This window comes from Podarcis filfolensis (assembly GCF_964270895.1).
Source record: "Podarcis filfolensis genome assembly, chromosome: 4".
In the NCBI taxonomy this organism is placed as follows: domain Eukaryota; kingdom Metazoa; phylum Chordata; class Lepidosauria; order Squamata; family Lacertidae; genus Podarcis; species Podarcis filfolensis.
Window position 1 is genome coordinate 94845680 of NC_139607.1, and position 12267 is coordinate 94857946.

The window sequence follows — 12267 nt, forward strand, 5'->3', positions numbered from 1 at the left end:
GTTTTAAGGGAAAGGGACATGGGGTGTATGTTAAAAGTACCAGTGCTCCCCCATCAAATGGATGCCATGGAAACACATGGAGGGTGGTTTAACTATTATACTGCACCATTGATAGGTGCCCACCAGTCTTCTGTGTTGCAGTTTTTATTTTCTGGTGGAAGCCAGCTTCCTTCGGGTTCAAGCAGCTTGCATGCGGAGCGTTCTGTGTAAACACAGGAGAGCGATGATAGCTGTTGCATGCCTTCAGATTTTGCTAACGGCTTTAAGTCTGATGCTTGTTCCAGAGAGCTACGTGTCTAAGAACTCTGAAGACGATAAACCCACCCAGGTGTCAAAGAGATCCCTTCGGAAACGAAGCCACAGCACGGACGAGTACTCGGAGGATGAGGACGGGGACAAGGAGGAGCGGCCCGTCCGGAAGCGGCTGAATCGCATTGAGACAGACGATGACGACAACTGCAGCAGTGCCAGCGAGGAGGCAAGCAAGCCTGCTCCTGCCGCCAGGCCTTCGGCAACCCACGGCCCGCAAGACGTCACCAAGAAGCCCTACCGGATAGAAAGCGACGACGAGGATGACTTTGAGAACGTCGGGAAGGTCGAAAGCCCGTTGGACTACAGCCTGGTGGACTTGCCGTCCACCAACGGACAGAGTCCTGGGAAAACCATCGAGAACTTGATTGGCAAGCCCAGCGAGAAAGCTCCCGCCCCCAAGGACAGCACAGCCAATGCCAGCTTGGCACCCAACGGGACGAGTGGCGGCCAGGAGGCAGGAGGACCAGAAGAAGACGAGGACGAACTTTTGCGAGTGACTGACCTTGTTGATTACGTCTGTAACAGTGAACAGTTATAAGACTTCCATTTTTGTGCTAATTTATTCCACGGTAGCTCATACCAGTGGGCCAGTTATTAAAAGGTGTTTTATTTTTCCTAGAAAACTCTCCACTACAGTATCACTTTTTAGCAGTCAAAAATTTCACCAGTCCTGCAGTTCGGGGTTATTTTTTCTCTCCCCATCCCACCCCCTTCAACCCCCGGTGAATTGACCAGTCGTCGTTTTCTCGGAACTCTCTCTCCCCCTTTTTTTGTGGTGGAAATGATAATTACTATAATTTCCCTATTCTGATTTGCTGCCTCCTCCACCTTTCCCCCACTCCCGCAGTCCAGGTTAACTTCATCCACATGCAGACCTTGTAGTAAATGAGAGATTTGTATATTTTTGACTTTATATTTACTGAGTGCACACAAATTGGGGTGGGCAGGGAGGCTGAAAGAAAGCATTCCAAGTTGGTCAGGGCCCAAAATCTGAACTGTGGTGGGATGGAGGGGGGAGGGAAGCTGGGGGGGGGGGAGCCGGGGGTACAGAAGCACTTGTACTCAAACTTTTTCATAGGAGATATATATTCTATTTAAATGTTCACAACTTAGATTACAATTTAACATGCAGTTTTAAGGGGGAGGGGGGCGCGAAATCTTTACTGTTGCATTTTGTGACTTGTGGGTTAACTTGCCATAGTTCCTTTTAGTAAATCACTTTCCTGAAAAACAACCTTGGTTAGAGAGAGAGAGAGGTCGAGGAAGAAAAAGCTCTCACATAAAATCATTTGATTCAAAGCTTCCCCAACCCATCATAATTTAACTTTTTAAAGTGTTTTGTACAGTAAAAAGTGTAAAGCTATATAATGAGCTTTTGACAATTTGGAGCCATGCTAGCAGTGAGTTGATAACGAGGCTCTTCTTTTTAATGCGTTAAATCTGCCCGATGGTCTCCGCGTAGGATAACCTCTTGGGAGGAGATGACAGGGCTCCTGTAAAGAGATGACTGGCCGCTTTTAAAAACCCTTTCTGTGCTCTTAGTATCTACTTCAAATTGAAGTACGCAAATGAAGCAGTTTTCCTTCTGGGAGGCTGTGTGTGTGTGTGTGTGTGTGTGTGTGTGTGTGTGTCTGTGTGTAAGATTAATTTTACTTATCAGTCTGGATGTTCTAGCAGATTTTGACAGTAGTTAACTGGCCTATAGGCTCCTTTGTGTTTTTAATATGCATTTTAATAGTTGCCGCATGACCAACTGATTTCTAAAGCAGGACATTTCTGGGGGAAATGCATGACCCCCCCTTCCCTGCAAGAAACTCCTGCTGTTGGAACTTGGGCAACATCACTCTGGGTGTGAGTGCCTGCTCTCTACTTCAAGAAAAGGTTTCTCTGCCCATTTTATAGCCAGTCAAACAAGAATACGACTGGCCCTGGTGTTTGCCACTTCATTCTTTCAGGTGTGTTTCAGGCTCTGTTACGTTCTCTTGTCTTGTGTTTCTTTTTCTTTCTACACGATTTTTCACACAGGTGGTTGGAAGAATACTCTGCAAAGCTTTGAAATCCAAAACGGCCATTTTACTCTGGTTTTCTTTTCCTCCTCCCCCTCAAAACAGGGTTTTGTACTTTATTCTGGTGCTGGGTCCATTGCTGGCAATGGCTGCACCAGTCTTGCTGTGGGCATTGAGTTGACAGCTCTCCTTCCCTTGCCTGTCTTGAATTTTTATTTTAGGCGTTCGTCTGTAGCTGAGCACTTCCGTGTTGTTTGTTTGTCTGTTCCATTGTGATTTTAACCGTGGCATTAGGCCTGTATAAAATACCTCGCACGAAAACCTTGGCTTCCCCAATTATTATTTTTTTATGGCCTTTAATTCATCTTTGGTTCCCTCTTTTCTCTCCCCTCCCCCTGCTCCCGATATCCGCTCTCTGTACATGATAGCCACTCCACCAACTATATTCTAGCAATGTGTATCTTCCACCTTTAGAATTCTAGAGCCCTCGGACCTTAAAAGAAAAATACTAGCTTCCCCAAGCGGTGTTTTATGTAGTTAACAAAGCAAAGACTCCCAGGTTGTATCGCATTACTTTGTTAGCAGCCATCTATTTGAATAAGAGAATAAAGTTAAAAAGCCGCACAAATGCTGAAATCGTTCTTTAAACTGGTCCGTTGTTGTTTCCTTCTGCTTGAGCACAGCAACTTTTCGCTCTCTGGGTTTGCAGCAGAGCAGCCCACGGTCGTTAAAATTCCTCAGCTAATGCAATTTCATGTATCATTATTTTTTAAAATAATTTTAGAAGATGCAGGACCTTGAAAACGTCTTCTCTTTCCCAAGAAGCAAGCAAATAGTCTGCACCTGCGCTCAGAAAAAGCAAAATGTACATTCGCAGTTCTGGTTGGCGATTAAATTTTTAGATGCCATATCTTGGAACTCTGGGTGAGGCTGGAAGGATCACCAGCATTTAACTGCCCGTTGACTGGCTCACACATGACTCAAGATACAGGCAGAGGGTAGCTTGAACCTCCTTTTTCACTAGTGTGAACTGGCTATGTGAGATCTCCTCTCCTCACTCCCAATTGCCTGACGTTTGCCTTGCTATTAGGAGTGAGGACATTATGTAAGGAGACATCTCTGGGAGAGCATTTGTAACTGTTCACACTGGGGAGTGGGAAAGAGAATATTGGATCCCCTTTTTTTGCAGGATAAAACTTCTGAGGTGCGCAAGGGTACTTGACCCCGGGGCCATATCAGAAGTCTGTGGGGGCAGGATGAAGCCCTGGCCTACCCATTCCCAATTGCACATGTGTCTTTTCTCAGAAAAGGACGTCTGCTATCCTTCCTACCTTGCAATTTTCACTGACCTTTAAGAGTGCCGTGTGTGTACCTTCAACTTCTTGAAAACAGAAGCCTCCTCAAGGAGCTCCTTCATCTTATACTTGCACTGTGGTTCTCTAGTTCTTGTCTAACCAAGCCAGAGACATCATTTGGGTGCTTGGCACCATCACCTCTCCAGCCCTGGTGGGTATTAAGTGCTTGGCCAGTAACGAGTAGTGGACATTTGTGGGATAGAGGCAACTCTGTTCCTAGCAGTCAAATAGGACCAAGTGAACTAGTTGAAAGCTTGGCTTGTGGTGGCTTTGCCGAATGGACTTCAGGATTTGTGTTTGAGAGAATTGTTCAGAACTCCACCAGGAACCCCTGGAAACAAGAGCATTGGTTATTGATTTAAGTTTGCAGTGTTAGTGCTTCTGATGTTGGCAATAGTTGGAGGTATCAAACTAGAAAGGCAAACTAGAAATGCAGAAGGCTTGCAAGTAGGACAGTAGAATTGCCCTGGAAGAAAGGAGAGTGTTGGATATGTACTGTTTGTGTTGTATAAGGCACATTTGATGCCTCATGCACAAATAAATTCTGGTAGAGTCTCTTGAAAAGGACTTCTGCTTGTTGGCTATTAATTTAGGAAGTTATTCTAGTGCTAGAGCTAATCTTGGTGATCGCATTGACTTGTGTCTGATGCCCTCCAGTGAAAATCAGGACCAAGTAGACTTGGTCTTCTTTGAGCCAATCAGAGCATAGACTTGTTCCCTCTTCTGTTTCTATTTTTCAGATGCTTGCCAAAAGCAAAGTGACAACTCCCCTCCCCATCTGTCTCGTTTTAGGGAACAGCTCTCGGCTGGAGTCATAGGATGGTAGTCAGTTGAGTTTTACTTGGAGTAGACCCGTTGAAATGAGTGAACATGACTAACTTGGGCTCATCAGTTTCGATAGGTCTGCTGGTTGAATGCCATCCATAGTCTTTTCTGTCGCCTGGCCTCGTCTGGTTGTCAGAACGTACTCATGGCTTTTGAGTAGAAGGCGGCCTCTCTCTTTCCACGCAGCTGCGCTGTTGGAAGACTTGAGCAGCCCTCTTGAGGCAAGCAGTGAATTGAGAATGAATGACGCCCCATGGACATAGATTGAACCGTAGAAAGGCGCAGAATTTGAAGAGAGGAAGCCAACGAGAAACTGGTGAAAAGGGCTGCTTCTTCTCAAGGCGGGTTCTGCAGCATCGTGAGTTTTTAGTAAGAGGGCCGGAGAGCAAGCCCCACACAGCTTTGTGTAGCAGAGAGGGTACAGTAAAATACTCATTTGACTTCCACACCAACAAAGGTAAACATTTTTATAGTGACTAATGTGGCTGGCAAATGGTTCATCGCTGCAGGTTTGCGTTCCCTAAGATGCTAGGAAGGTCACCTTGTTATGCTTTTTGTAATTTTATCTCTGCTAAGTTCTTGGACTGCCATTGGTGGACAAACGGTTATCCAATTTATCTCTCCAACTTAGTGTGAAAAGCTGAAATAAGATCTCAAAGGCATATTTGTCCAAAGTCTGGTTCATTATTTTTTTTAAAGAATTAATCATTCAAGTAACAATGTTCACTGGAAGGCCAGTAATTTGAAAGGCAAGTCCTGCTACTTTGTTTAGGAGATATTTTGTGTTACTGTGTTGCATTAACGCTATTCACTAAGCACAAATGTGTGTGTTAACAGTAATGTTATACGTGAAACACCCTTCGTATGTTTTGCTAATTCTTTAGGAAGTGTTTCATTCTAGTTGAATTTGGAAAAGGCAGTCCTATAGTGTCGTCCCCCACCCAAACTGAAGATCAGAAATATTTCCTCACAAATAAATTCACTTCAAATTGACAGGGATGCACATATCCTGTACGTGTGCCTGTTTTCTTGGAAGTGAGTTGCACTGAGTTAAAGTGGGACTTAATCACAAATCAGTGTGCATAGGATTGCAGAATAACTTATTGACAGATAATCGTTATCAATTTAAGATCTGTTTCATTTACCTTTTCATTGGGACCTGCAAAGCAAGAATGGGAACTTTCTCCCAGTGTATTGATTGAAACCCTTTTTAAACTCCTAAATTTATGCTTCCCTTTGGGAAGAGACCAGAGGATTCAAAATGTTTGGAAAGCTCTTCAGAGTTTATCATTATGCCACACCTCACAACTGATGCATTAAGTTCTGTAGCTTGTTGAGCAGATTTTGATGGTCTCCCTTTAAGGTTTGCCTTTTCGTCCGGCCGTTTGTGGGCTCGTTTTTACGTTTGGGTGGACGTACCTCCCTCTCAAATTAGCGTGCAATCTCACTTCCTCCGTGGAGACGTGCAGGGGGATGTCCAGCACCACAAGCTCTCTCTATTCTGCACTCGCAGTTTCCATCCCAGTTTTATCCCTTCTCCTTGAATAGACTGAACCTGTGGTACATAAGTACTGGGGGGGGCGGCGAAAAGAGAATAGTAGGGAGCCCCAGTTCCAGCCCCTTAAACCTGTTGCCCCCAGATCATTGCTTGCTGAACCAGTATCCCAAGTCCTGTTTGCTCTAATGCACAATGTAAATGATGGAGACATTCCCACTTGTAATCATGGAACCATAAATACGTTTTGTTTTGCAAACGTAAGCAAGGCAGCGGAAGGTGGAAGCAGAGGTTTGCAAAGGCCAGGGAATTTGGTGTGTGTGTCTCAGCGTTGAATCGCTGCCCGTTGAATGCTGGCCCATTGAATGCTGCTACATCCATTGACTGGGATTTGATTGGGGATGCCTGGCAGAAATAATATTCTAGCCTTGTGATGGTGGCAGACTTGTTGCAAGGCCCTGGGTACTGTGCATTCAAATACATGGTGTGCAGGTTTTTGGCTTGGGAGACTTTAAAATGGGGTGACTCTATGCTTGGGTGTGTGTGTGTGTGTGTGTGCTTATATAGATATATATACCCATACAGATGTCCACACACACACAGAGAAAGGGCAGCAGACACACAGCCCCGATTAAACAGAAGTCACTGATCCAGATATTAAAGGGCTTTTCCCTGCCTCCCAGCTAAAAATATGAATGTTACCAAACAATAGGCATGTCATGTCGCTACCCTGCATAAAGTGTTGCCCTGCAAACCGTATTGTTAAACTGAACGTCAGAAATCTGCAGTGTGTGTGATTTTCAGGTACTATATGTGTGTCTTTTAAATTCTTGCACGCCTGTGAGTGTCACAGTTTTAATATCTGTGTGTGGGCACATTTGACTGAATACGTGTTCAGGTGTCAGTGAGGTTTCAATGCTTAGCCATGGTTTCTTGGAAAAACCTAGAAATGGATGTTTTGATTCCCCCCCCCCTTTTAAAAATCATGTCTGGGGTATAGCTCTGCTACTATGAAGCAAGCAGAGTTTAATCAGTCACCTTTAAACATGTGCATTGAAGGAAGCTACCCAAAGGACTTGTGGCTTGGGTCCGTCCCTAAAGTGATGCAGAAGGAGGTGACAGAAACCGGGACTTGTACCACTTGAGAGACGGCATGCAAGCGAGATGGTTTTTAAAGGTTTTCCTACATAACAAGAACCCTCTGCAGAGTAAATGTGCATCCCTGCATGGTGTTTTCCTTTTGTTTTTAGGATGAAGGAACATTCAGAACTCTTACCCATCGCATGCAGTCTGAAGTGGTGCAGTCCAGAATTCTGCCAGTTTAATTCTGCATAATTTCAGAACATCTCTTGACTTCTTCCAAATCCACACGGTCGGTTAAAAAACCTTTTAAAGGATCTGAGTCTCCCCGCCACCAGTCCTCAATGTGTTAAAGGCGTCCTGACAATTGGATGCCTTTAATAAACTAATTTGTTATTGCGTGGTGGGAGAATGTCTGCCTCTATAGGAGTAATAATCTTTCTTTCTTTCTTTCTTTCTTTCTTTCTTTCTTTCTTTCTTTCTTTCTTTCTTCTCCCACCTTAAAACTTTGGGACCTATCCAGCATAAATGGCGTACTCTATCCTCTTTCGATTTCAACAGGAGTGTGTTCAGGACGGATGTAACTATCACATTGAACTTTCGCTTGGCTTGATTATGTCAGCCTTCCAAACAAAATAGCCAGTAAACAGCTGCCTTTAGTCTAAACTTAAAATAGTACTGTTTGGAATGTTTCATAAATTGCATACAATTGAAACAGGGCTTTGGGTGGTGTGAAGCAGAGCAGCTGAAGATTGGGATTTCTGCAATGCCGTGTGTATGTGAAAGATTAAAAGGCCTAATTAAAGCGGTACAACAAGAGAAGATCTTAGCAGTTCCTTGATTTGCGAAATCCAAGCTAGCAATTCTGGGGGGATTCTAGGTGGGTTTTCTTCCTTGTTAGATGGAAATTTCTCTCTTTTGAACAACTGCTGTTGGGATAACGGGTTTTGTTCATGTGCTGTGGCGAGGGGACCTTTAGCAACACTACCATTGCCCTATATTAAACAGCAAACCTGCATTTCCTAGCCAGAAACTTGTTGTCTTGTATACTGTATATTTGTGCCTGTTGTTGATGCAGTCAGAACAGAAACAGTCAAATTAAGTGTCTATCTCTCTCTCCCACCCGCACTGCCCAGCATTGTGAGCAGGAGTTAATTTTCATACCCCTTCTATAGTTACAGCTAGAGAAATATTTCCCCATGCTTGTGTAGGTGTTGCCCAGATTTGTGCCCTTGCCCAATGTTCCCATTCTTCCTAGAATTTAAGTTCACTTTTTACAAAAATGAAATCATCTTGTCTGGAATTACGTTCTATCTTGGCAGTCAAGATCTGCTGAAATATTATTTGGTCAGTCCATAACCCTTACATCGTTTCGTGATCCTGCACTCCTCCTGTGCGCAGTCTCCCTCTCCTTCTCTCCTCTCCTCACCCAGCCCAATTTAATCAACTAGTGACACATTTCATTTAAGTCAGTTGACAGTCAGTGCCCAGTCAGGGTAGGGGAGCCTGTGCTGTTTTGTCCAGGGACTTCAGCAGTGGTGATTCAATGCAAAATTCCCCAGAGAGATCAAGCTAGGAACAAAGGTAACACGCACCTACAAGGATATCCCGCACAGAATAGCAGGTGCATGGCTTTCATGGTGAATTCAGGTATATACTGTGAGCTGGGTTCTGCCTGCCTGCCTGTACGTGTTTGCGTGTACTTTATCACGCTTCCTGCGTTGTCAAGTTTCATGGAGGAGAGGAAGGGATGCATCTTGCAGGCTGATTTTTAGTTCTCAAATGGCAGTGTCCCCATCTGTAGCTTAACATTTCATTCTCTGTTACCATAAGACAATTGCATGCATTTTTGTGGATCACCCCCCCCCCCAAGCAAGATTTTTGGGTACATATTCTGGCCGAAAGGGCAGTGAGGCAGCATTGGTGGTGCCTCACTTTGGCACACTTTGGCAGACTAACTTCACCACCAATCTGTTCTAAGGGAGTGAAATTTCTCCCTTAGACAGGGAACAGTAAGCCTAAGCTGTTGGCTTGTTGTGTAACAGTGAGAGGCAGATACTTCTCTTCCTAACCAGGACTAAAGTTTTGACATGATAGCAAAGCCAAGCCCCCATAGAAATGCTTTGCCTTTTTTTGTTTCCCCTTTTGCTACTGTACACAAACTTTGCAAATCTTGCCCGGCATGTAATGCAACACGAATTAAAGCTTTGCATCTTTCCCTTGCATAGATATGACTTTCGTTTCAGGGGGTGGGCAGCGAGCCGTCGGCCAGTTTCTTAGCTCTTCTCTACAGAAATTTGCCTCTTTGTTCCACGAGGAAAAGCCACGTCAGGCGAAAGGTGGCTGGTTGGTGGCATAGCTTTCGGCTTCTGCTCATTGTCTTGTATACGGTTCAGTAGAACTTGTGCAAATATCTGCTAGACCAGGGGTGGAGAATATCTCGTTGGACACAAATTCCCATCTTGTTTTTCAGCCAGCATGGCCAGTGGTCAAGGATTATGGGAGCTGTAGTCTAGTTGTCTCTGCAGGGCCACCGGTTTCCCATTATTGCGCTAGTGAACTGTTGTTTCAATACTCTTTATTTTTGGGGGGAAAATAAAATTAAAAACTAGGTGACGTTTTTCAGACAAGTCTTGCAAACTACTCTATATTATTTGTGCTCTGTCTGTACCCCAGGGGATGGCGTCTCATACTTCCCATGCCTGCACCTTTTCCTTGTGGGGAAAGGAGTGTGCGCCTTTGTACAGTGGAGGAGGTTCAATTTATGCAGTCCCTTCTCTTAAGGACCTGTACCGATTCAGCTTCTGCAGATGTTACAAGGTTTGCGTGGTGGTGCAGCTCACAGGTCTGGCTTGGAGCCATGTGTGCACTGATCAGCCTGGCAAAGTAATTTTCTAGCGCAGGGCCGTTTCATTCTATTTTTTTAATTGGAGCTTTCTCAATCTTGACCTTCGCCATTGAATCGGAGCCTCTTTCTTCTTTGCACCCAGCCTGCCCAAATGCTTACATCTTGGGTTAAATGCAGTCTGCCAAGGCTCTTCTCTGATGTCTCCCTTAATTTAGCAGAGCTGCACTGAAGCTGAGCAATGGAGACAGCAACCTTTGGGAGCAGAGAGCAACTCTAGCACTACTGCATGACCAGAATTTTTTCACCTTTCACCTTTTTCCTTCCCATACCCCATTCACTATAAAAGTAATATTGGTAAATCTGGGGGGGGGGGGGGGACCTGCTTTGGCCAGTCTCTGCTAAAACAAATTATTGTACACGGTGTTTAGTAAAAAAGAAAAATCATGAATTGCTTGCATTTTGAAAGGACACCGGGGTTTTTATGTGTGGCCTGTGCATTTTAAGGCTGTTTCATGACAAAGCCAGCATAGTTGCTGCAGAAGTTGACGCCTCTTTGTTTGGTCTGAGAAGACAGATCAGGAAGCACATTTTCCAGCCCAGTGCATTATTGGCAGAATCTGCATTGCGCTTGAGAAGTGATGGTGCACATGTATTTTCCCTTGCGAAGATCATTTCCATGCTTTTTGTTCCTTTAAAGAATGTTGCATTTGAAGTGGCCATTTAGAGGGGGAAGTGAATACCTTGGGGAAAAAACTGGAAGTGTCTTCATTGTTGTACATAAATCCTGGGTTGCTTTCTCTCTTTCCGTTTCCAACTCCCCCCCCCCCAAAAAAAAACCCCAGTAAACTCACTTGCATGGAAAACTTAACTTGAAATGGAGAGTCCCCCCGTGCCCTCAACGCTCAAAAGTGGTTAACTGCAGTTGACTAACAGCTGGTGTTTTTAGCTTTGCAGTACATGACTGTTTAAATACTGTATTCCTTGTAAATGAAGTTTAAAAAAAAATGTTACGGCTGGTGCCAATATTTTTGTTATTGAAATGTTCAATGTCGTCTCACTACGGTCTGGTCAGAGCTCTTTGTGTATAAGCCGGGCCTGCAGCCTTTTTCTAGCTCGGAGGCCTAATTGTGTAACTTTTTTTTTCTTTCATAATGTTTTTGTTTTGTTTATAATATCTACTGTCATTTCTTTCATATAAATATGACATGTAAATTGTCATAATAAAAAAAAACATTTAAATAAGTTGATGTACAGAGAAAGTGTCATGGCATCGTGGAAGATGGCAGGTACCACGAGAATAACCGTTAAATCAGTAATTTTACTCCGGACGGACAGATTGATCAATGGCTTTTGAAAATCAAAATCAAAAGAGCTGAACAGAGATCAACAGAAAGACGTCGAAAAAGGAAAATGTAAAGAATGTAATGTGTTGGTAAGAACTAAAATGTGGAGAGATCCAGGTGAGGGGTTGGGGGATTCCAATGGATTTTAAAGTTATATAAACCAGTGTTCGTTTATTGAAGGCAACCCTGCAGAGGGAAGTTTTTAAAAATGTTTTATTATGTTTTCGTATATGTTTTATTATTATCATCATTGACCATTTGTAAGCCAGGTGGAGGTACAGCAGTTTTACCCAATTTTAATTTAGCTGCAGTAGGAAGTGTGAGAACCCGAAATGAATACTATTTTCTTTAAAAAGAGAGAGAACTGGTAATGTAGGAGAGGTCTAGATTAGGGCCCCAGAAGAGTTGTTAGGAATGTCTATTTCATTTTTGACTTATTTTAATTTTATTTTATTTTCTTACCAATTTTGTTGCAACTTATACTGGTATGCCCTGTGTCTTGAATTGGCTTTCGAAAAGCCCAACTTCCTTGAGCCCCTATGTTACCTGGCACCCCAAACCGCCCTAAACTGCAAAGTTGGTTTGCAGCAGGCAGTGAATGCGCCCTTCCAGCGAATAACTCTGTGTCAACTCCACACAATTCGGCCTCCGCGATTCCCAGTGGCCATAATCCTTCAGGCCAGGAATCCCCAAACTCGGCCCTCCAGATGTTTTTGAGACTACAAGTCCCATCATCCTTGACCACTGGTCCTATTAGCTAGGGGTGATGGGAGTTGTAGTCCCCAAACAAATGGCAGGCCGAGTTTGGGGATGCCTGCTTCAGGCGCGGCGGGACTACAGTTCCCGTCATCCCTGGCGGGCGGCCGCATTCGCTGAGGATGACGGGAGTCGGAGTCCAACGCCGCTCCCGGGAGGCCCCGCCCAGGTGCGGCCTTCCCTCAGTTCTCAGCCTGGGAGGGCGGCCAGTCCCCTAAGCATCGACGGGAGGCAAATGGGGACGGGC

General features: G+C 44.4%; 1 protein-coding gene across 1 annotated transcript in view; it reads left to right on the forward strand.

Moving 5' to 3' along the window:
* RSF1 (remodeling and spacing factor 1) overlaps positions 1 to 11163 on the forward strand; it is a 52115-nt gene extending 40952 nt beyond the window's left edge. The window contains exon 16 of the mRNA XM_083609567.1: positions 285 to 11163. Coding sequence (XP_083465693.1) covers positions 285 to 850 — 566 coding nt within the window. The 3' untranslated portion in view covers positions 851 to 11163. The remainder of the gene's footprint in view (positions 1 to 284) is intronic.
* The last annotated feature ends 1104 nt before the right edge of the window (positions 11164 to 12267 follow it).